This window comes from Lygodium microphyllum, chromosome 5 (genome assembly GCF_053477565.2).
Source record: "Lygodium microphyllum isolate KBCC chromosome 5, Lygodium_microphyllum_v1.1.10, whole genome shotgun sequence".
Classification (NCBI taxonomy): Eukaryota; Viridiplantae; Streptophyta; class Polypodiopsida; order Schizaeales; family Lygodiaceae; genus Lygodium; species Lygodium microphyllum.
This window is the reverse complement of record NC_141139.1, coordinates 165415663-165438236: the sequence shown is the minus strand read 5'-3', so window position 1 is coordinate 165438236 and position 22574 is coordinate 165415663. Positions and strand designations below refer to the sequence as shown.

Below are 22574 nucleotides of genomic sequence, written 5' to 3'. Positions count from 1 at the left end.
CTTTGCAGACTTGCTGTTCGTTGATTATGTAGATTCATGTTTATGGTTCAGTGGCATTTGGATGACTCATGATTGATGAGCTACTATGATATACTATATATCATACATTATAGTTGTATTTCTTTTTCATGCACTGTTTACTGAGTTACGACTCATGAGTACTCTCTTTTTTGAGTCTATATAACATAATATGAGTGTATGATTGTTCACTTTTGAGCTTTCAATCTTGAGTTTACTATCTACGATAAGCTATAGTTTACTGTCTTAAATTGAATCATGATTCATGTATACTTTAAACTTGTCAAATCTCGATTTTCTTCTAAGTTCTAATGCTATATTGTTGAGGAATTTAAGTGATTTGATGTAGAGGTTCAACAAGTAAGTGGTGTTACTCCATCATATTATTATAGTTATATTTATGACTATATATATTTTCATTTTATATCTATATTTTTTGGATTTCTGTTTTTCTGTTTCGCTATTTTAGACCAAGGCCAAAACTCTGTTTCGCGACTCCGAAACGCATTTCTATTTCACCGTTTTTGAAACTCCTGGTAACTATGCTGAATAGAACTATTCAAGAAAGAATCCATAATATGCTTAGTGAGGCAGACTTACCACAATACTTTTGGGTTAAGTTAGTTACTATTGCCGTTTATCTCATTAATAGATTCCCATGCACTGCTCCTAGTGGTAGAGTTGTAGAGGAGGTATGGTCTGGTAAACCTCCCTCGTATGCACACTTGTGAGTTTTTGGATGTGAGGTTTTTTGCTATATTTCCAAAGACAATCGTAATACATTGGATTTGAAGTTCGTTAAATACATCTTTCTTGGATATGGTGATGTAGGTTAGATGGGCTATCACCTTTGGGATGCGCAAGCTTGGAAGGTTATCTGCAGCCATGATGCCGTATTTCATGAGGAAAAGATGCATATGAGACCAATGAGTTACTTAAACCATTTACAATCCACACACATGAATCATAACCACTATCAGAACCATAAGGGATGCATCCACATGTCGAAACCCAACATTGTTCTAACCACTAAGGCATTGCAATGCATAAACTAAGCTTAAACCACACCTCATAGCAATGGTGTACCACGTGATAGTCATGTAAAGCATACATTAGCAGTAAACCACATGTAACTTATACAATTGTACTTCTCTTGCATCACTTGCAAAGGTACATTGCATCCCATACATGCCTTGCAAAATGTACATTCCATATATTCCATACAAGTCAATAACCTTGCAAATATATAGTTTTAGAGCCTAGGTGCAAAATATACCATACGCATACCAACTCATAGTGATTAGTACACTGAATAGTAACCCCAATCATTGGGGCTATTAGCATACAATACCTTGGATGCAAACCAAGTATATCCGAGATCCACTATATAACTGAGGTGTCCATCACTAGGGGAGTAGAGATGCAACCATTTCCTTGAGCATTAAGCAATACTCTAGACTTTCTATGTTCTGTTGAGCCTAAAAGAACTTGATCCAAAATCGACTCTAACTGAAACACATCAAGGTAAATTGCATCATCGAGGATAATCTGCCAAGTCCTCTTCCTCCATTAAGTTGCATTCTTTCATAGGTGAAAAAATGCTGAAGCTTCACCAAGAAGCACATGGAAACTTTACCTCTTACTTTACTTGCCTCAAAACCTCCACTAGGTTTTAGGCCTTTTTCCCTCTTAAGCATTGTGATACTTTCACATTGTTGTAATTTCAACTTAACTCATATGCAACGTTGTATCTAGTTGACTAGCCCCTCGTATATCTGGCATGCTAAGAGCACCAGATGCATTAGGAAACATTCTTGTTTGCATACTTTGGACCATTGTTATGACTATGCATAGGAATTTGCATACTAATAGCCATACCGAGAGACATTTTCTCATACATTGCATGCATTACTAATTGTATTTTTCCTCAAACAGGCATTACTAGCTGCAATTTTCCTCATGACTAACACTATACAGAGCATTTGTATGACCAACATTAATACCATGAGTCCCAAACACAATGGACTGCATATGTGCATTGCCAAATGCACATTGTGCCCCCATAATATGCCAACATTGCTATACATGGGGTTATGCATATTACCGGTCATACTACATTGGGCCTTGCACACCTTGCATTGGTTGTTGCATACCATAAGGAGTTGTGCCATACATCTCCATATGCAATCCTTGACCCACCATAGCATAGAAACTAGTGCCACCACCAAAGTACTGTGACTGCCCCATAATTGCATGCATTCCTTGCTATCAAAAACCCATTGGATTGGCACTACCAAGATGGCCTTGCATATGCATCAATTGCCCCACTGACATCATTTGCTTATGCTCACTACACACATTTGGAGCATCATGCTATTGTATTGGCTCTTCCTTCGGTGCATCTTGCTGTCTCAAAACTCTTGAAGACGATTTCCTCTTCTTGCCTTTGTTGCCATGTTTTAACGGGGTTCACAAAGTGCATGAATTGAGGATCATTTTGTTAGAGTGAAGTAATGCAAAAGCGAATGACTAAGACAAAGAGTGAACAGAGAGAGAGAAAGAGACAATGAAACATAAAAAACCTGCAATGAAGAATGCTGTATAAGGATGCATAAATATGCATATGTCTCCACCTCGAAGATCTCAGTCTTTGTCAGCCCCGAGGGTAGTCTCCATGGTTTGCAGTCTGAAATCTGTGAAAATAATTGAGGAAGACTGCTGAAATCAAGGCCTATAAATAGGCCAACGAAAAAATGGCAAAAATACCAGGTCTTTAATGCAGCCGACTAGAAAGCAAATCTGTCCGACCAGCTGTCCGATTGCACTTTGCTGATGCCTAACACGTGGCAGCTGCCATGTGGCACTGCTGCACCAATTGCTACCTGGGAAAGCTGATGTACCTGCTATTGTTGCTTGTCTGGGAAATGACCAGCTAACTAGCTCTAACACCCCCTCTTAGATCCCGAACATGGCAGAAGGCGAAGGGATCGAGAGTGCTGTCAAAGTAAAGCGTGGGGATGCGCCTTGGTAAACAAATCGGTAAGATTGTCCTTTGTCTTGCAATAGACTAGGGAAATGGTCTCATCCAGAATCTTCTCCCTAATAAAATGGTACTGGATCTCAATATGCTTCATCCAAGCATGAAACACAGGATTCCTAGCTCATTGTCGCACTGTAGAACAATAGGATCCGTCTGTGGGGGCAGCCATGCTCCCCCAAGAGCCTGCGAAGCCACACTGTCTTACATGTAGTAGAAGACACCGCCCGATACTCCACCTCAATCGAAGAGAGAGCAATTGTGTGTTGCTTCTTGTTGCTCTAGGAAATAGCACCAACACCCCAGGTAAAATAATAACGTGTTGTGGACCTCTGATGATCCACATCACAAGACCAATTTGAATTACTCCAACCTGTAAGTACCAATTCTGTAGCACTTGAACCAACAGGATAATAAATCCCAAGATCAAGAGTTCCTCGAAGGAATTGCAAAATTACCTAAGCAACCTGCCAATGCACCATCTTGGGGTGGTCACTCATGAACCCAACTAGCACATCTACATCATAATATAAGTCAATACGGGTATTAAGAAGCCAGATCAAGGAGCCAACCAACTGTCTATAATGGGTAGCATCCGCCAAAGGAGAATCGGAATGAGTTGTAGCCTTCCAATTCGGGTCCATAGGAGTTGTAAGAGACTTGCATCCCTCCATCTCACACGTAGTCAAGAGCTCCTGTACATATTGTTGCTGGGAAATAAAGATTCCCCTCGGAGTTTGATAGATCTCATGACCTAGAAAGAAGTAAAGAAGTCCCATATCTGTGATCTCAAACTTCTCATAAATTGCCTTCATTTGCTCGACCATTTGAGTATGATCACCTGTCACAATTAAGTCATCCACATAAAGGACAAACAACACACGATCTCCACTTGAGGTGTGCATATACAACTAGGGATCGGCTTTGGATCGCCGATACCCTAATTTCTCTTAGAGGAACAAGTCAATCTTCTCATTCCAAGCATGGGGAGCCTGCTTAAGGCCATAGAGAGCCTTCTGCAACCTACACACCTTACCATCAGAAAAACCGAAGCTTGGAGGTTGCTTAACTTAGATCTCCTCCTTCAACTCCCCATTCAAGAAGGTAGACTTCACATCCAGTTGAAAGACCAGCCATCTCCTATGGCTAGCCAAGGCAGTAGTGGCCATCCGAGATGTGGCGGCAAAAGTTTCATGGAAATCAATGCTTGTGCGCTGTACAAAACCTTTAGCAACAAGGGGGTACTTGTGCTTGACTCCAATGATCTTCTTATGAGGAGGCTTCGACATGAGAACCCAAGTGCTACTGCTCTCAATCGACTCTAGCTCTATCTCCATCACTTTCCGCCAATGATCATGCTGTAAAGCCTCATTCACGCAGGTGGGCTCCCGATCGTGCATGACACGAGTCATCTGACAGTAACTAGTATAAACAAGCTTGGTGTGGTGTGCTTGGTTCCTTGGAGAACGCCGCGGGCCGCAGGTTTGCTCCAAGTTGCCATTCTCCTGAGGGGTGTTTGTATTGGCAAACTCCTGGTGAATACCATAATTTGCACAAAAATGAGCAAAGTCATTAGAAACAAATTCTCTGTCCTTATCCGATCGCAAGGTCTTCAGCTTCCCGCTTGATCGGTTCTCCTCAAAGAGCAACCAATCCTTAAAGTTGGAGAAAGCCTTTGACTTCAGCTTCAAGAAATAGGCCCATGTCATCATGCTGTAATAATCCATAATTAGCATGAAATACAAGCTCCCTCGAAGGGACTTCGTTCTCATCGGTCCACAAAGATTGGTAGAAACAAGCTCCAAGGGTGTTAACGACCGCCTCGAAGCCTTGCTGGGAACAACATCAAGAGTTTGCTTCCCATGGATGCAAGATACACAAGGCTGCAGGCTCACCACAATATCTGGCAAACCTCGAACAAGCTGTCCCTTTGACACCTTTCGAAGGTAATCATAATTGAGGTCCATGCCAAAGCTCGGACTGAGTTTGGGAAGTAAGAAGAAGAGAAGTCAAGGCAGAAGAAGAACGCAACTTGTAGACTTCATTCTCCTCATAACCTGAAGAAAGAACCTGTCTCGATCCTCAATTAAGAATTTGAAAAGAATCCTCATCAAATTTGACCAAAACGCCGAGGGCACAAAGCTTGTGCACCAAAAGTAGATGATATCCCAAGGCCGGCACATGAAGGACCTCGGATGTATAGGCACCATCTTGTTCATCTGGAATAAGATGCATGTGTCTTTGTCCCTGTATAGGAATAAATGAATTGTCATCAATGAGAATCTGGCCATGGGAAGGCCGGAAATGAGCAACACCTATTGAAGAAGGAGTCATGTGCCGGGAGGCATCGTTGTTATCAATCCACTTTTGAGTATATGGGGCTGTCAATGGAGCATTAGAAGCCGTTAGGGGCAAATCCTCAACCACCTCCAAGTGGAGAAAAGTAGCTGATGAGGGAGCAGCCATCGCTACGGAATCCTTTGAAGATTTCTCATTCTTTTCCTTGTCGAGGCAACCCTTCTTCCAGTGACTTGTTATGCCATAGATCTAACAAGTAGACTCCTTTTCTTTGTCCTTCTTAGATTTGTCCTCAATCTTCTTCTTTTGGTCCTTTCCCTTTTTCTAAGAGGATTGACCAACCAAGGCCTCAGATTTAGAAGCATTGGTCCCTTTTAATTGCTCCTCCTTGTTGAGCTAAAAATGCATTAGCTTTACTTAAAGAGCCCCAAAACATGCTTAATTAATGAAAAAACCTTGTTTATTTAAAAGAAATGCGATCCTAGAGAGTTTCTGTGTCCCACATGCACAAAACCTTTTGGGAGGGCACAAACTTTCTATAAATAGGTATGCTGCCCTCCATTCAGCCCTAATCTCGTTTTTGCAGATTTCAGGTGTTTCAACGTGCTGCCCACACCCCGTTTGCGGAGGATATCTTAGCCAAAGCTGTCCATTACTGTCTACACCAGTTGGCGCGTGATTTCCAGCCCTCTTCTTGCAGTTTGGAGTTGATCCCAGCCAAGCGACTGCCGTTTCAGCACAGTCCTATTGCCGTACTGCTTGCACATCATGTGCAGCTTGTTTGGCAGTTTTCTCTCTCCTCTAGCTCTCGCCTAGCTTCTATAAGTTGTTGATAGGTTGTCCAGCCTGCGTTTGGTAGTTTTCTCTCTCCTGCAGGCTATCCTGCTTGCCTTTTTAGTCTTTCTCTCTCTTGCAAGCTGTCCTACCTGTGTTTTTAGTCTTTCTCTCTCCTACAACCTACGTTCTTAGTCTTTCTCTCTCCTGTAGGCTGTCTTGCTTGCGTTTTTAGTCTTTTTCTCTCTTCACCGTTATTTGCATCAGATCCAGCTTCTCACTATTGTGTTTGCTGGTGTTCAACATCCAGAGGCTGCCTTGCTACGATTCGGGATCTGTTCAGAGTATGACACACTCTCTAGCTCATTACCCTTGCCCTGATCCTTGAGATACAAGAGTTCGAGGTTCAGTATTCATTCATTGCATAGTGTGTTTGCTGCATGAGCATCGTATATTTAGTAGTCATATCGCTTCATTCATTCACCGTGTTCATTGTCTCTGAGTTACCCTAACCCTAACTGTGCTCTTTTATCAGTCTGTGCTTTGTGGTACGGTTTTTGTGTTAGGGTATTTCTTTACATGGTATTAGAGCCTGGTACCCTTTGAGAAACCTAGGCCTTTGATCTAAAAGCTTTACACAAGAAGCAAGAACAACAGTAGGTTCAAATAACTTCGAACACAACAACACCAATTCAATCTCCAAAACCAACTATGCAGAGAACCGAGCGAGAGTGCGCTGATCAGCTTGCTCCACAAAGTTCCGATATGGTGGAAGACACTTCTGATTACATGGAATAAAAGCTAGACAAGCTGACCTCTGAAGAATACAAACTGATCATAGCTTATAGACGAAAGAAGATTAAGGAGCTTGATCGAAGGATTGCCTTTCAAGAAAAGCTTCTAAATAAAGGTATGCATGGATTTTTCTTAGAGGTTGCGCGTGAATTTGATGATGTTGCAGGGCCGTTGAGACCTCCATCAGGGATGGGCCCCCCTCTTGGAGAACAAGACCCGGAGTATGTTTCTTTCTTTCATCCTCTTCTGTCCACTCCGGTATAAGGTACTTCAGATTCGTCTTTTGTTTCTTCTCCTTTTACCTCTTCTACTTTGCAATATTTTGATAGAGATCATGTGGAAGAAAGAGTCTAGTCTGTTGACTACGGAAAAAGTCCTCTTAAGGACCAATTCTTGTATGTTAATACACGTCATGGGGATTATAAGAAAAAGCCAGGTACCTCTTATTCTATCCTTCCTTTTTTTCAGTCTACTTCACAAAATTAGAATGAATTTGATGTTCCTTTTTTTTCATTACATGGTCGATCATCATCTTCACGTTTTCATTTCCAATCATTAAATGATGAAAATGAACAAAATGCATCTGCACCTCACACATCGCATTTTCAAAATCCACCCATCCCACCACATTCTTCCATTGCTTCTCCACTTTCATTCACCCCATTTACATTTTCATTTCCGAAACCTCATGTCGCATTGCACATCACATCGGGGGGTTATGGAAACATAGGCATATCCTTTAGGACCTCATCCTTCTCTCAGCCGGGTGGTATTTTACCTTCTTCACATACATTTTCGGGATCATTGCAGCCCGGGTATTCCCCCGGTCTGTCCCGAGTGTGGATTAGTTGACTCCACAGTTTGCCTCCATGGGTTTACCTAGTGGACCTTCTTGTCATACTGCTGTGCCCCAGCCTCACTTTGGACAAGGCTTCCATGTCCCAGTGCCTCCACCTACACCGGCACCTTATGGAAACATTCATGTTTCAGTGCCTCCGTCTCAATCAACACTCATTGGACACTCACAGACTACTTCTGCCTACCCACCTCTACCCCCTCCTACCTATCAAACATATCCACCTCCACCATCTTATCCCCCACATCTATCTTAACCCACCTATCCAACACCTTGTGGTTCTAGCTTATCTTCTGCCAAGCATGCATTTAATGACAAGACTCGTTTTAACGGGTCAAACTTTACCACTTGGTCGAACCCTAACTCGATCCCGCACTTGTCCCATACGAGGTTGTCCTCTCATGGAAGGCTAGGAATGCCTCCGCTATTGTCGAGCTGATGCATGGCTTATTGCGTGAGTTTCATTCTCAACTTCAATATTTTGACTTAGCGTCAGAGCGATGGGCACACTTGATTGACCCCTATGTGGCTCTGGATAGGACTCGTTGTATCAATCTTGACCATGAGCTCCAGTTTTTCAAAATCATTGACCGGGATGACTTGAAAGTCAAGTTGGCTGAGTATTGATATCTTCTCGTTGAATTCTCCACTACGGGGACTCCTAAGTCCTCTGACGATTAGGTCACATTGTTTCTAAATAAACTCCCTAGAAAATACTTCAATTTTGTGGAAGGTATAGTTTCAAAGCCTACCATACCTACATTCTATAAATTTGAGTGTCAGCTGTTGTGTTACGTACGGTTGTTCGATCAGTTTCATATGAATTTCTCTTTAGAGGGGGCTCTTGTTGCTCATTCTCAGAAAGGGCAACAAGGGAAGGGAAAACAAAATCAAACCTCCACTCAAAATCAAAATCAAAATCAAAAGCAAAATCAATCCGAGGAATCACAAGGAACATCCCAATCTCTCAAACCTGGGTGGCAGAATGTATCTAAAAAGAATAGGTATTGTCAACTTTGTCAAAAGGCTAGCCATTTTGATGACGAGTGTCGATCAAAGGCAAGAGGCACAGCACCAAACCCTAAGTCACAGACTCTAGCCCCTTAGTTGGGCAACCCCCAGCAAGGGAGGCAGGGTGATAGCAAGGGGCAGTTTAAAGGTTGATTCATATTGCCATCGCTCAGCCATCTCAGTCGACAAGGTTCTTAACTGCGGAGGGCTTGTCTGACTGGTTTGCAGAGGCCCACATCGTCTTCATAGAAACATCAGATCTGAGTCTTATCCACATCTGTGAGTTGCCTCCTGACGAGGTTACCGCAGAGGCCCACTCGTCACAGCTGAGCACTTCAGCTCCTGTTTGGGTTGTGGATAGTGGAGCTACACATCATATGACTCCTATAGTGGACATTTTCCATTCTTGAGCTCTTCCAGCCGAGCTGGTCTGCATAGGAAACAACTCCTCGATTAAGATTCAGGCTCAAGGTTGCGTCAGTTTTGCCACTAACAAGGGTCCGGATTTGGCTTCGCTGGACAATGTATATCATGTCCCTCAACTTGGGGTGAACTTGTTATCTGTTCAGCAACTTTGCTAGTTGGAGCGAGCAGTCTTCTTTACAACAACCACACTCGAGGTCCTTGACTCTTAGACTGGTTTAGTGATTGCTTGCAGCGAGGCACAACCTAATGGTCTATACCACATGTCACATTTTTTGATCGAGCCGATAGCTGAGAGCTCCGTGTTCCATAGCTTCCAAGCCTTAGCCACATCTTGGGAGCTTACGAACAATGAGCGCCTTTGGCATTTTTGCTTAGGGCATCTTGGTTATGACTCTCTTTACGAGTTGTCATGCCGTGAGCTGGTTGAGGGCCTTCCTCGCCTGAAGCTAGCTCGAGATGTCTGTAAAGCATGTCAGCTCGGGAAGCAACACCGTACCCCATTCCCTCCGCAAACCTCACATCGTGTTGAGACGCCTCTTAGATTGATTCATGTTGATCTTTGTGGGCCGACATCCAGTGCCGCCTTGAACGACGCGCTGTACTTCTGCTTGGGTACTGTTGGTTCATAACCAGACTGGTGTTGTGTTGGTTGCATGAGGGAGTGATAGCGGTGGTTTTCGGAGTTTCTACAAAGGCACGGCATCTCATGCCAGCTCACCTCTACTAACTCCCCTTCTTAGAATGGAGTTGTAGAGCGTAGGAACCGGACAGTCATGGAAATGGCACACTCTATGTTGTTCGCTGTAGAGCTCCCTGAGCGCCTTTGGGTCAAGGCTGTTAACACTTCGGTGTACATCCTCAACTGGTGCCCGACTGCGGCTCTTCCTCAGAAGATCCCGTGTGAGGCATTTTTTGGCTCTCGGCCTGTTATTTTCCACCTTAGAGTCTTCGAGTGTCGTGCAGACATACACACGCCTGATGACAAGATAGGAAAGCTCACTCCTCGAGCTGATCTGCTTATTTTTGTGGGATATTCCTCTGAAGCGAAAGCCTATCGTTTGTTTGATCCTCGAACAAAACAAGGTGATCGTTAGGCGGGATGTCTTCTTTGATGAGAGGGATATCGCGCAGTCCTCTACATTGGATTCCGATCCAATTCCTTTTTGCACCTCATCAGAGATTGTGCCTACTGAGCCTGGTCTACTTTCCGCTCCTGACATTTCCGCAGATTCTTCCACTCCTAGGTTCCCTCTGCGATACTCGTTACCTCGTTGGTACTAGCAGACCATGCGGGATTCGGGGATCCTACCACCCGATTCCACTCCGGAGGGACCTAGAAGATCTATTCGGCTTGCTCCTCAGGCATCATTTGCATCACTGTTTATAGCTGATTATATAGCGTTTTATTTTGAGCCGGATACATGGCAGGAGGCTCTTCAGTACCCTCAATGGCGAGGCCATGGAGAAGGAGCTAGAGAGTATTGGCCGAAATGAGACTTAGACATTGGTGGATCGTCCGAGCTACAAGAAAGTCATTAGGACAAAGTAGATTTTTAGGACCAAGCTAAAAGCTGATGGGACTTTAGACAAGTACAAGGCTCGCCTTGTCGTGCAAGGGTTTTGACAGAAGCATGTCATTGATTTTGAAGAGACCTTTGCGCCTACTGCACAGTTGACTTCCTTTCGGTTGCTACTCACGTAGCCGCTGATCACGGTCGGCCGATACATCAGATGGATGTCAAGAGTGCCTTCCTGAACGGTTTCTTGGAGGAGGAAGTCTATGTGGAGCAGCCATCGAGATTTCCTTCAGGGAACCCTAGGGATAAGGTCTTCCGCTTGCATAAAGCTCTTTATGGGCTAAAGCAAGCGCCATGGTCTTGGTTCCATAGGATGGATGAGTTCTTTCAAACTCAGGGATACCATTCTACCCCTTATGACCCGAACTTATATGTTTAATCTACTGCAGAGGGGGTTAGCTATATCCGGCTATACGTTGATGACTTACTTATCACAGGCTCAGATTTTGTTGCCCTAGCGGAAATCAAGGCTAAGCTTAAAGCTACATTTGAGATGACAGACCTTGGTTTGTTGTTCTATTTCTTGGGGATGGAGGGAGTTCGTTCCGGGGGTTGTATTTTTGTATCAGAGTAGAAGTACGCACTTCAACTCGTGGAACAGTACACTCTGGATCAGACATGGCCAATGGTCATACCTCTAGATTCTACTGTCCACTTGTCGAAGGATACCCTAGGACAGCCCTTCGATGCACATACCTATCACTCTATTGTAGGAAAACTTCTTTGGTTAATTCACACTAGGCCAGATTTAGCAGCATACTCAGTCAGTATTCACAGCACCTAGGATGTCACATTGGATTGCATGTCTTTGTGTGTTGCGTTATTTACGGTGTACTTATTCTTATGGCCTAACATATGGTTCTGGTTTATGTTTGTAGGGGTACATTGATTTTGATTGGGTAGGAGATCCTGACACTCGGCGTTCTCATGGCGGCTACCTCTTTGTCTTGGGCACGACTCCTATTTCTTGGTCAAGCTGTAAGCAGGAAACGGTGGTGGCTTCCACGACTGAGCGTGAGTACCGGGCTCTCTTCGAAGGCACCACCAAGGCCATCTACCTGAGGAGTTTATTGGCGGCACTTCATTTTCCATGCGACTCTCCCACAGTTGTCTACTGCGATAACTAGAGACCCATTGCCCTTGCGGGCAATCCGATCATCACACCACGGACACGGCATGTGAGAGTACACTTTCACTTTTTAGAGAGCAGGTTGAGCTAGACACTATTCGCCTAGAGTTTGTGCCATCATCAGTAATTTTGCAGATATCTTGACCAAAGCGGTTAACCGGCGGGTTCTTTAGTACCTGCTACCCAGGATTGGCTTTTGGGTACACCCTCCCCTACTTCTTCAACTTGACGGGGAGAGGGTGCTTCTCTCTTGCTTTCCCTTCCAATTTAAGAGGGGGCGGCTTCTACTCTTGATAGTGACAGTGATGGTGCTTACAGTTTTTTTTAAGACATTACATTCATTTATTCTTTTGTATTGTATTATGGACATTTGTAACTTCATCTACACTGTTAGGATCTGTCAGGATGACATGATTGTAAAAGGGCACTTGGACAAGTGAACAATTTTCCTGCGAGGTCACTCTCCAAGTGGCATTGTTGTATAGCATATTGCATGATCATGATATCTTGCATCTTTCTTTGCATTATCCCATTCATTGGCATTCTGTTCATGTAAACATGCATCTGTGCACATTTATCCCTTTTCGGTCATTTGGAGTGGTCGACTCTAGGATTCACCATATTCGTGGCATTGCACATGGCAGTCTCCAAGGCAGTCTTTCCCAGCTTGCTTGCTCGCTTTGCTTGTCTTGCTTGCTTGATATATTTGCTATACACCCACCTTCACCATTTTTTTCATCACCGATACCCAGTAATGGTAGGGATAGTACGCTTGTCTTGTGAAGGTTTTGGGTCTAACCATCCCTTATTACTCTCCCGTTTGGGGCACGAATTCTCAATAGGACGAAAACTGATTTAAAACCCTCACTTAATGCTTAATCTATCAAATCTAAAAAGCCCTTAAAAAAAAAAAAAGTCCATAGCTGATGCCATCCGCCTTTGTAGAGCTTGGTAGGCCAGTGGGCAGTCGACGTGCACCCTTTGTCCGATGCCCTGTCCTCTCTGGGGTGATCACTTGGGCTTCCTTGGTAAGATAACCATCGCCTCTGTAGTCTTAGTGGGCCACTGGGCAGCTGACGTGCATCTTTTGTCCGATGCTTTGGCTTCTTTGGGGTGGGACGCCTTGGGGTAAAAGATAAACAAAGCAAGGGCTTGACTGGCCTCTATTCTCATGGCATCGTTGTTGGGCCTGAGAGAGGGTATTGAGCTGAAAATGCATTAGCTTTACTTAAACAGTCCCAAAACATGCTTAATTAATGAAGAAACCTTGTTTATTTAAAAGAAACGCGATCCTAGAGAGTTTATGTGTCCCACATGCACAAACCCTTTTGGGAGGGCCCAAACTTTCTATAAATAGGTATACTGCCCTCCATTCAGCCCTAATCTCGTTTTTGCAGATTTTAGGTGTTTCAGCTTGCTACCCACATTCCGTTTGCAGAGGACATCTTAGCCAAAGTTGTCCATTGCTGTCTACATCAGTTGGCGCTTGATTTCCAGTCCTCTTCTTGCAATTTGGAGCCGATCCCAGCCAGGCAACTACTGTTCCTGCACAGACGTGCTGTTGTACTGCTTGCCACATTATCTGCAACTTGTGTTTGGCAGTTTTTTCTCTCCTCTTGCTGTCGCCGAGCTTATGCAGGTTGTCGATAGGCTGTCCAGCTTGCGTTTGACAATTTTCTCTTTCCTGTAGGCTGTCCTGTTTGCGTTTTTAGTCTTTCTCTCTCTTGCAGGCTGTCCTGCTTGTGTTTTTAGTCTCTCCTGTAGCCTGCGTTTTTAGTCTTTCTCTCTCCTCACTGTTGTCTGTATCAGATCCAGCTTCTCACTGTTGCATTTGTTGGTGTTCGACATCCAGAGGTTGCCTTGTTGTGATTTGGGATCTGTCCAGAGTACGACACACTCTCTAGCTCATTACCCCTGCCTTGATCCTTGAGATACAAGAGTTCGAGGTTTAGTATTCATTCACTGCATAGTGTGTTTGCTGTATGAGCATCATATATTCAGTAGTCATATCACTTCATTCATTCACTGTGTTCATTGTCTCTGAGTTACCCTAACCCTAACTGTGCTCTTTTATCAGTCTGTGCTTTGCCATACGGTTTCTGTTTATGTTTCTGTGTTAGGATATTTCTTTACACTCTTTGTCCAATAGCGTAGGAACCAACTCTTCCCATTGAAGAGTCTCAGTCCGCCCTGAAGCAACCAAGGCGAAATAGAAAGCACTGAAATGGGGCGGTAACTGTGAAAGAAGAGTTATTGCGATGTCTTCAGAAGTGATCACCTTCCCTGCATTTTAAACTTGCATTTGAAGTTGCTTCAGCTTGTTGATATGCTCCCACATAGAAGATGACTTGTTGACACTCATGGTCCGTATTTGCATTTCCAAAGAGACTCGCTTCATGACGGTTATCCGATTGTACATTTGATCAAGCTCCAGCCATATCTCTTGAGCCACCATCAAATGCTCAATATGAGAGAGAACAACTGTAGTAAATGAGAGAAATAAAAACGAGCAAATGCAAGCATTGTGTTTATCCCAATGTGCTCGAGCCTTTGCCAACTTCACCTTATCATTGGAAGAGAGTTTGGACTTGTCTCGTGAAGAAGGACGATGAATAGCCTCCGTAATAAGCTCCACCAAATCATAGGACTCTAGAATGGCAAGTATCATGACCCACCAAATGTGATAATTCTTGTCATCGAGCTTTTGATCTGATGGAAGAGCCGACAAGAGGGGCACGTTCCGGTCCATGGTCGCCTGAAACTCTGTCTCGGTCTTAGAAGAAGACATCTTCACCTACAATGCCTGCACAAAACACAAAGAGCAGCCCCCTCTGACTGTGAAAATACAACCTACTAGGGCTTTGGGTTGCTTGTCCTGCTCCTTCTTCACCCGCCGGAGGTGATGAAAAGGTAAAATTTGCACTTGGAAGGCCCAAAACACAGCCGTTTTTCTTCTCTAACAGCAAAAAAACTAGCAGTAGCTTCAGCAAAACTTCTCCTTTCTCGAATGCCCATGCTCGGCTCAGCCTTGTTCCGATGCATAGCCCTCTTGCTTGCACTTGAACGCTGAAAATGCAGCCTTTTTTCGCCCTGAAATCTCCTCTTTAGATGGGTCCCACCTAGGTCAGTCCTTCAATGCTCTGATACCATGTCAAAGTGAAGCAGTGCGGAAGTGAATGACCGAGACAAAGAGTGAATACAGAGAGAAGAGAGAGAGAGAAAGAGATAGTGAAACACATAAAATTTGTAGTGAAGAATTCTGTATAAGGATGCAGAAAGATACACGGGTGCAGTAAGAATATCTGCGTATGTCTCCACAGTGAAGATCTCAGTCTCCGTCAGCCTCAAGGGCAGTTTCCACGGTTTTTTAGTTTGAAATCTGTGAAAACAACTAAGGAAGACAACTGAAATCAGGGCCTATAAATAGGCCAGCAAAAAAATGCCAAAAATACCAGGTCGGCTGCATTAAATGCAGACGATTCGACAACAAATCTGTCCGACCAGTTGTCCGATTACACTGCGTTGACGCCTAACATGTGGCAGTTGCCACGTGGCACTCTTGCACCAATCGCTGCTTGGGAAACCTGCTGTACCTGCTGCCTGTCCGAGAAATGACCAGCTAACTAACTCTAAGACATTTGCCAATTGCACAAATATTTCAGCTTCCGTCCTCAACTGATCTTTAAATTGGTCATTAAATTCCTCTTTCTCTTGCTGATCATTAGCTTCAAGGGACCTAGAAGAACCCCACATTTTGGTCTGAACCAACATTATCAGTTTGCTGTCCATGCTGTAAGCCTGTTCAAAGATTAGGCATTGCATTTTTCCCTTTGTTATTTGCATTTTCAGAGTGAGATGCATCATCACTGCTTGATTCCATCTCATTGTAAGATGACATACTTGTGAATGCTCAGTTGAACACTATTTTAGCACTAGAGTAAAAATTTTGACATTCAATCAGGTGCCTCAAGCCCACCAAGTCAAGGGATTTGATAGTATCCCGGCAATGGCACCTTGCAACTAGCCTTCCTCCTCAAATAGGGTGGTAATAACCTGATTTAAGAATAATTATAGCAAGTAAACAATTTGCATATATTGAAATGCATACTTTACCACTTCAATCTTGGACGATAGATAGCCTATTGGCCCCAAAATTGGGCCCCCTTGCAATATTTCTTTAACTTTTAGTGCAAATGGATGGAGTACAATTGAGATCCTTTGATCTCGTCTGTAAACTAACCAGCAAGCCTTCAAACCAATTTTCCCCTTGGTTTGCTTAGGGATTGGCCTTCTCTGCTCACTAAAAGAAAAATTAAGCCCTAAATCTGATATGGGCTTGCTAGCTGCTCGAATCTCCTTGAAATTCCTTAATTACAATAGCTTAAATTGAAGTCCTAGGCCTTCAATTTTGAGTACACATCCCAAGGTTGCCATGAAAACCCTAGTTTCTCTTATAAAGTAGGGTTTATAGCAGAGATTTTTCCAATATCTCAAATTCAGATGACTCAAAGGGTTGGATTTTGTTGAGATAACTTGAGGGATGTCTATAGGATGAGAGAGAATGCTGTAGAGAGAGAAATTTCAGAGTTTCATTGTGAGAAAGGACGAAAAATAGATGTTGCTGCCCTGTCAAACAACCATGGAAGCTGTCACCTATAGCTTTGGACCACTAAAAAGACTGTTGTCCTCTCTTGTATGCTATCACTTGCACTAGAAGGACCTTGGGTTGCTGTCACTTGCATTTGGAGGGCTCCAAACTGCTGTCACTTATTATAGGATTGGTCCTTGGTGGCAACAAATCACATTAGCAGCAGCTCCTTACTCTCTAATAGCCTCCTTCTCTCTCACAACACTTTTGCTAGCCTCCAAAAACGTTTTTTCTACTTGCATGGGTAAGTTTTGCCAAGTGTCAGCCTTTTAATCTCATTTTCAACATTATCTAGCGTATTAAATTAATTTTTAGAATATTACTTTAATAATTATATTAGTTCCCATAAAAATAATCCCACCAGTCAATTATTGAATTGGCTAGGCCAATTTGTCTTCCAAGTATCCTTGAATAGTTGTTAGCCCTTAGACTGACATTAATTAATCAATAATGCCTAGTCTTTAATATCACTACTGACATTAATGGCCAATAAATTGGTCTAGGCCAAAATTTGACATTAGGTACCACCTACTACTTATGAGACATAATTTATTACAACTTTTGCCTTTGGTAGCAACTAATATTTCAAGGTCCTGGGCCTCATATTGTGAAATAATTGACTTGCACCTCACATGTGGAAGTCACATTTGGACACTAATTAACTTTTAATCAAATGCTAAGCAAAGCAATAAAGTTTCACGTCCTTGATAGAGACTGATGTCAAAGACAAATGGCCAAACCTATAAAATAACAAGAAAGAATAGGAATGCCCTCTCAACCATGGATATTGGTGCTAAAGCAAGGAGAGGAACTTGATGTTGGGCTTTGTGTGGTGTTGAGAACCGTGAAGAAGGATGTAGATGAAGCACCCTAGTTGGAGGAGCTAGGGAGAAGCTATCGCTATGATAACATCAAGAGATGTTGCAAGATTTTCCTCGAGAGGGGAAGCCTTTGTATTGGTAGAAGAGCAAGTTGATTAGGAAGATGAAACCACAAAGAAACGGTGAACTTTCCATGTCTCCAACCTAGGAAGATGTGGTGCAAACCTACATGTTAGTTTGAGACTAAAATACAACACCTTGGAAAAGAGATTAAAATTTGCCAAAATAGGAGCTTCATGTTGATGCTTCAAAGCAAAAGAAACAAAAAATAAGCTAAAATGAAGAAAAGATGTGTGTGAATGAGTGAGTGTGTGAATGCAGCAGATAACAAATAAAGAAAATCCCAAAGTCTAAGTAGCCTAAGGACCAGATAGCTTGTGGGGTCAACTCATTACCTTAAAGAATTGAGTGCGCTAGGTAATGTGAGACTAGTATAGTGTACCCTAGGGGTGCTACCTAAGTACGTGGCCACCATCACGCATAGCCATCAACAGGTCTTTGCCAATGAAATTCATGTTGAGGTAGGGAAATGGTCCTAGGGAGGTGTCGGAGGAGGAGACCCTAGAATGCAAGCAAAGAGTGCAAATGGAGTGGTGCTAGCAGACCAATCATCCAAATCTTTAGTACTGTAAGGTAGGGGTGTATGAGGCTGTGCATGTCGCATGTGTGCCATGTCTTGTGGCATGTGTGCCATGAGGAGGACATGGAGTAGTAGTAGGAGGCATAGCTGCACTTAACTCTCTAGGGAGAGAGGTAGTCATGGCCAAACCTATTTTTTAAAGGGAGGTGCTATGAGATGGGTTTGGTTCCTTTGGTGTCTTTGGTTCCGTCCAAGGAAGGGGTGCCACCCTTGTCAAGGCAAAGAAGAGTTTAATAGGTTGTCCCCTCTACATAGGATACTTTACTTGTAGTAAATAACCAATGAATTAGCCCTCATCACCACCATTGCGGCTATTCTACTAACATCATAAATATATCTTACTTATGCCTACTATAGTAATGAAGGGGCTCCCATAAGTTGGCGATGGCATGCATGCAACATTCCAAGGGTTTAGGCTCTTCTAGACAAGAATCAAAAGTAGCAATGGTCTAGTAAATGACATTTTCATGTGGATGAGCCTAAACACACAACATCACATGCATGCAACGGTAACTTGTGGGTGCACTTTCATTACTTGTTTCAAGCTACAAGTGGCACAATAAGTTATATATGACATAATTAAGGTTTAATTATGATATTTGTTTTATAGCCACCATGATGGTGATAAGAGGCTAATTCTTTGGTTTTCAAGATACAAGAATAAGTCCTTTTTAGTCACATAAATGGTACTCGACAAGAATGTATTGCCTTGAATTAGTTCTTCTAAATTTTGTTCTTTATCTCCCTATCCAATTTGTAAGACTTCAGCCAATGGTGTTCAATTGTCTTTCTCAAGCAAACGTTACATGTTTTGAATTTCAATTTATGTTCAAGTGCATGATGCAAAATCAATCTTTCTCTATTTCCAAACTATTGGTGATTTCACAACATGGCAACCTACCAGCACCTTTACACAACTCAATGTTGTTTTCTTTTTTGGTTTTAATGAGTTTGGTTGATTTTGATGGTGGATTCTCTTTTGAGCTCCCTTGATTATTGTGATTTGTTCAATTCTCAAAGACTTACCCTCTTTGTTCAAGTGTGTTTCTTCTTGTTTAATTTACATTTGTGGTTTGCGTATATTGGTTCATAGGGGTGTGATGTATACGTGTGTACGACAATGTACAAATCTATGTGCCCTAGTATTGTAGCTAAATAGGAGTCCAAGAAGGGTGATAGTGCATTTGTAGATGCCTATTTGGTGGGGTTGTGTGTTTGATGGATACACTACGAAGGTGCGCTAGTGTAGTATACATATGCACCTATGTACTAGGCTGTGTATGAGTGTTGAATTTGCAATGCAGTAGATGTGTGGATGTAGGTACCATGCGCTAATGTGTGGATTGAATTGTGCCTTCCCAACTTGAGTGTTTTTGCCACCTTGAGTGTTCCCCTTGGTAGACATGGATACAAGAGCCCCCTTTGAATAGGAAAATGGGGTCTTCTTGTGGACTGGGTCATGCAGGCTTGCATATTGCAAGAACTGGCATTTTAACTCATAGAAGGTCAACAATCGGGGCAACAAAATGATGTGGTGCATAAAGCGGAAGTATTTAGAGGGTAGCTTGTTTAAAAAAAACTGTGATTTGATTGTCATCTAACTTCGGTGAGCTAGTAGTGGCGAACTCGGCAAGTAACCTTGTATATTCGACTAGCTTGACTTTTAGGTCAACCCCATCCTTAATAGAAAACTCTTGCAACTCATAATCAAGATTGATGTGTCCAGTTCGATCTCTCCTTGCATAGCGGTCAAAGAGATGACTCCAACGATCGAATGCTAGCAGAAAGTGCTATAAGTAGGAATGGAACGTAAGAAGTAACCCTTGCATTAACTAAACATTTGTTGTAGCATTGCGAGCTTTGTATATTAGGGTGGGCCACCTGGCATGGCTCTAAGCCAACTACTAGGTCCCAAAGACCTTTAGATTCAAGCACTTGTTACATAAGGTTAGACCAAGTAGTGAAATTCAATTCATTAAAACGAGTCTTATCCATAATGACATTCTTGGCCGTAGCAATAGGAGTGGTTGTGTTGAATGGGGATCTCTTTCGGGAGAGAAGTTTGAAATCTTTTGCAAGGCTTTAAGGTAGTATACACTTCCATCTATAGGATCCATTGGGTGCTTGTAAAGGTTGGACTCACGTATTGAAAGGATTAAGGCCTTGGAGTGCGGGCATAATACATGTTTACAATCAACAAGATAGCATAATCATGAAAAGTTTATGCAATATGCATACCTAGGTTGACAGTAAGATTTCACATATCTTTGCATAGAAAATGCTTATGAGGATTCTAGGACTGTTTTTGTAATGTACTCAGAAAAATTTCTCAGTTGATACCCATATTGGGGGGTCTTTTAGGAGCTTTGGTTTGGTTGAAAATGCTTAAAAATTATGGGCGGTGCTTGAAAATAGTAAGTCAGTTCTTACTAAGTTTAGTTGTTTCTATTCTTGATAGTGTCTAGCCAAAGAATGAAAGTCATGAAGAAGAGACAAGTGTTAGGACACTTGTCATTCAAGCTTCCAAGTGTCCCACTTAATGACATGTGGTTGGACACTTGTCTATGCTACTTTACTTTCCTCTTTGTACTAAGTCTGCTTTTCTTTTGTAAAAAGTGCTAATTTCTTCTCATTCTACATTTAGTTTAGCAGTTGAAGACAGCTGCAAAGCTGATACAACCATCTCCTTTTAATTTCCTGCCATTTCATCAACAAATCTCTCAATTTTCCTCTTCCCCCTAGAATACCAAACCGGTAAATTCGTTTTCAGCATTTCCTCCTCTTTATCCTCTTTGGGATCATGAAAGAAGCCATGTTGATGTGTAACACTACAACTAAAAAGAAAGGCTAAGCTTTCCTATCTCCTAACCTCCAACTTGTAAATAGTTGGCTTGTTTGTTGCATCGATATATCAAGTAGGGCAGTTTTTTTTTTGTGGCAAAGAATGACAACTATCTTAGGAATGCCCACTTAAGGAAGGCAAGTCATTTGATAAAGAGGCTAGCGCAGTAGCAGATGTACAACTCACAGATTCCAGTAGTCAAGCTTAAGAGAGGAGATTGTAGAACTCTTTTGTCAAAATCGGGGAGCAGATCATATTCTATTGATGACTTCATCTCCAGACTTCAAACATCTCCAAAGAGACAAAGAGAGACCCAGTACTGCATATATAATTTTTGGCGCAATGACCCACCTGGATGGCACCCATTCTTCATGCATATATGTCATGTTTGTGCTTCGTTTTTCATCTCCTCGAGTTCTTGCCTCCATCATTACAAGTTGAGAATAAGGGAGTCAGAGAGTGGTAGTTTCAGTTTCTTTTATAGCGTCAACCCAACTCTATAATGATGACCAAGTCGTAACCAACATATTGATTTGTGAAGATTTCATTGCACTATCATCATAGTGGCAGTTTTTCCTTGGTTCTGCATTTGTAGCCCTCTTTTTGTTTTTACCAATGTTGCATCACATATCACTTCAGCACCAGGTTTCTGTCTCCTGATTGATTTCTGGTTTGTTGCAGGTACTCTGATTTTATAGTTAATGAGGTAGATTGTCAAGGCAGTGTTGTGCATTTAACTTCGATTGATCCACCTGAAGAGGTGCAAAAGCTGATCACTTTTCAACTTATCAACCTAGAAGTTCATGCAATTACTGTTGGCTCTAATTTCAGTGGAATATCTCACAGATTCCAAATATTCGGAAACTTGAACTTCAAGAATTCAAAAGTTCAGATATTGAAAGGCATATTGAGGCGTTTAAAGCTATTGCAGGGGAAGATGATGCTGAACTTCTGAGAAAATTGCTCATAAAGATAATTGCAGGTGAAGAGGACAAGAATACCCCTATTGTGCTAGCTCCAGACGCTAACAAATTGCATCGAATGGCAAGTGGCATTTCTTCATAAATTTATACTGCCTGAGACGCTTCCAATGCCTGATGTTTAAGCATGGAGCTTGTTGCGCCGCAGGAAGTCCACAACTTTTTCAAGAGCAGATACTCTTTTCTGGTTACAGACACCATTGATGCACGTGATTCTATAAGCAAGCATGTACGTGTGCGATTTTTCGACAAGAGGAAGAAGCACTACAAGATAAGTGGTCAGCATCAATCGGAGATACTGCCATGCCAACATCATGGTTTCCGAGCATATGATAGTAGAGGAGCTGAAAGTTGGCCTTGTCATGTGGGAAAGTATCTACAGTTAAGGGGATTTACAAAATTTAATCTATTTGCTTATTGAATCAACACGGGGTTTATTTCTGACTGAAGTTACCAGCTTGAGCTGTATGTGTTATGCAGACGGAACGGAAAGTTATTTAGGCCAGGCTATGCATTGAGATTTCAATTACAATCTGGATCTGTGCAATTGGCTGTTTGATGATGGTTTGAACTGTTGTTTAGGTTTCATCTTTACAAGGAAAACAGAGAGACCCTAGAAGCATTGTCAATTTTATCAAAGAAGCTTGGTGTACTGGTATGTT

At 42.5% G+C, this 22574-nt stretch overlaps 1 protein-coding gene across 6 annotated transcripts in view; it reads left to right on the top strand.

The window, feature by feature from the left end:
* The window catches only part of LOC148036641 (multisubstrate pseudouridine synthase 7-like), a 215077-nt gene that overhangs the window by 47937 nt on the left and 144566 nt on the right, over positions 1-22574 (top strand). For 5 of the 6 annotated variants that reach the window (XR_015690970.1, XR_015690969.1, XM_087678678.1 and 2 more), the window contains exons 2-5: positions 21614-21692; positions 21779-21976; positions 22061-22293; positions 22495-22567. Coding sequence is in view for 4 of the 6 variants with exons in the window: in XM_087678678.1 (XP_087534804.1) it covers positions 21614-21692; positions 21779-21976; positions 22061-22293; positions 22495-22567 (583 nt within the window). In the remaining 2 variants the exon portion in view is untranslated. Of the gene's footprint in view, positions 1-21613; positions 21693-21778; positions 21977-22060; positions 22294-22494; positions 22568-22574 lie in introns of those variants that run through there. The other variant, XM_087678680.1, reaches the window with a different exon arrangement.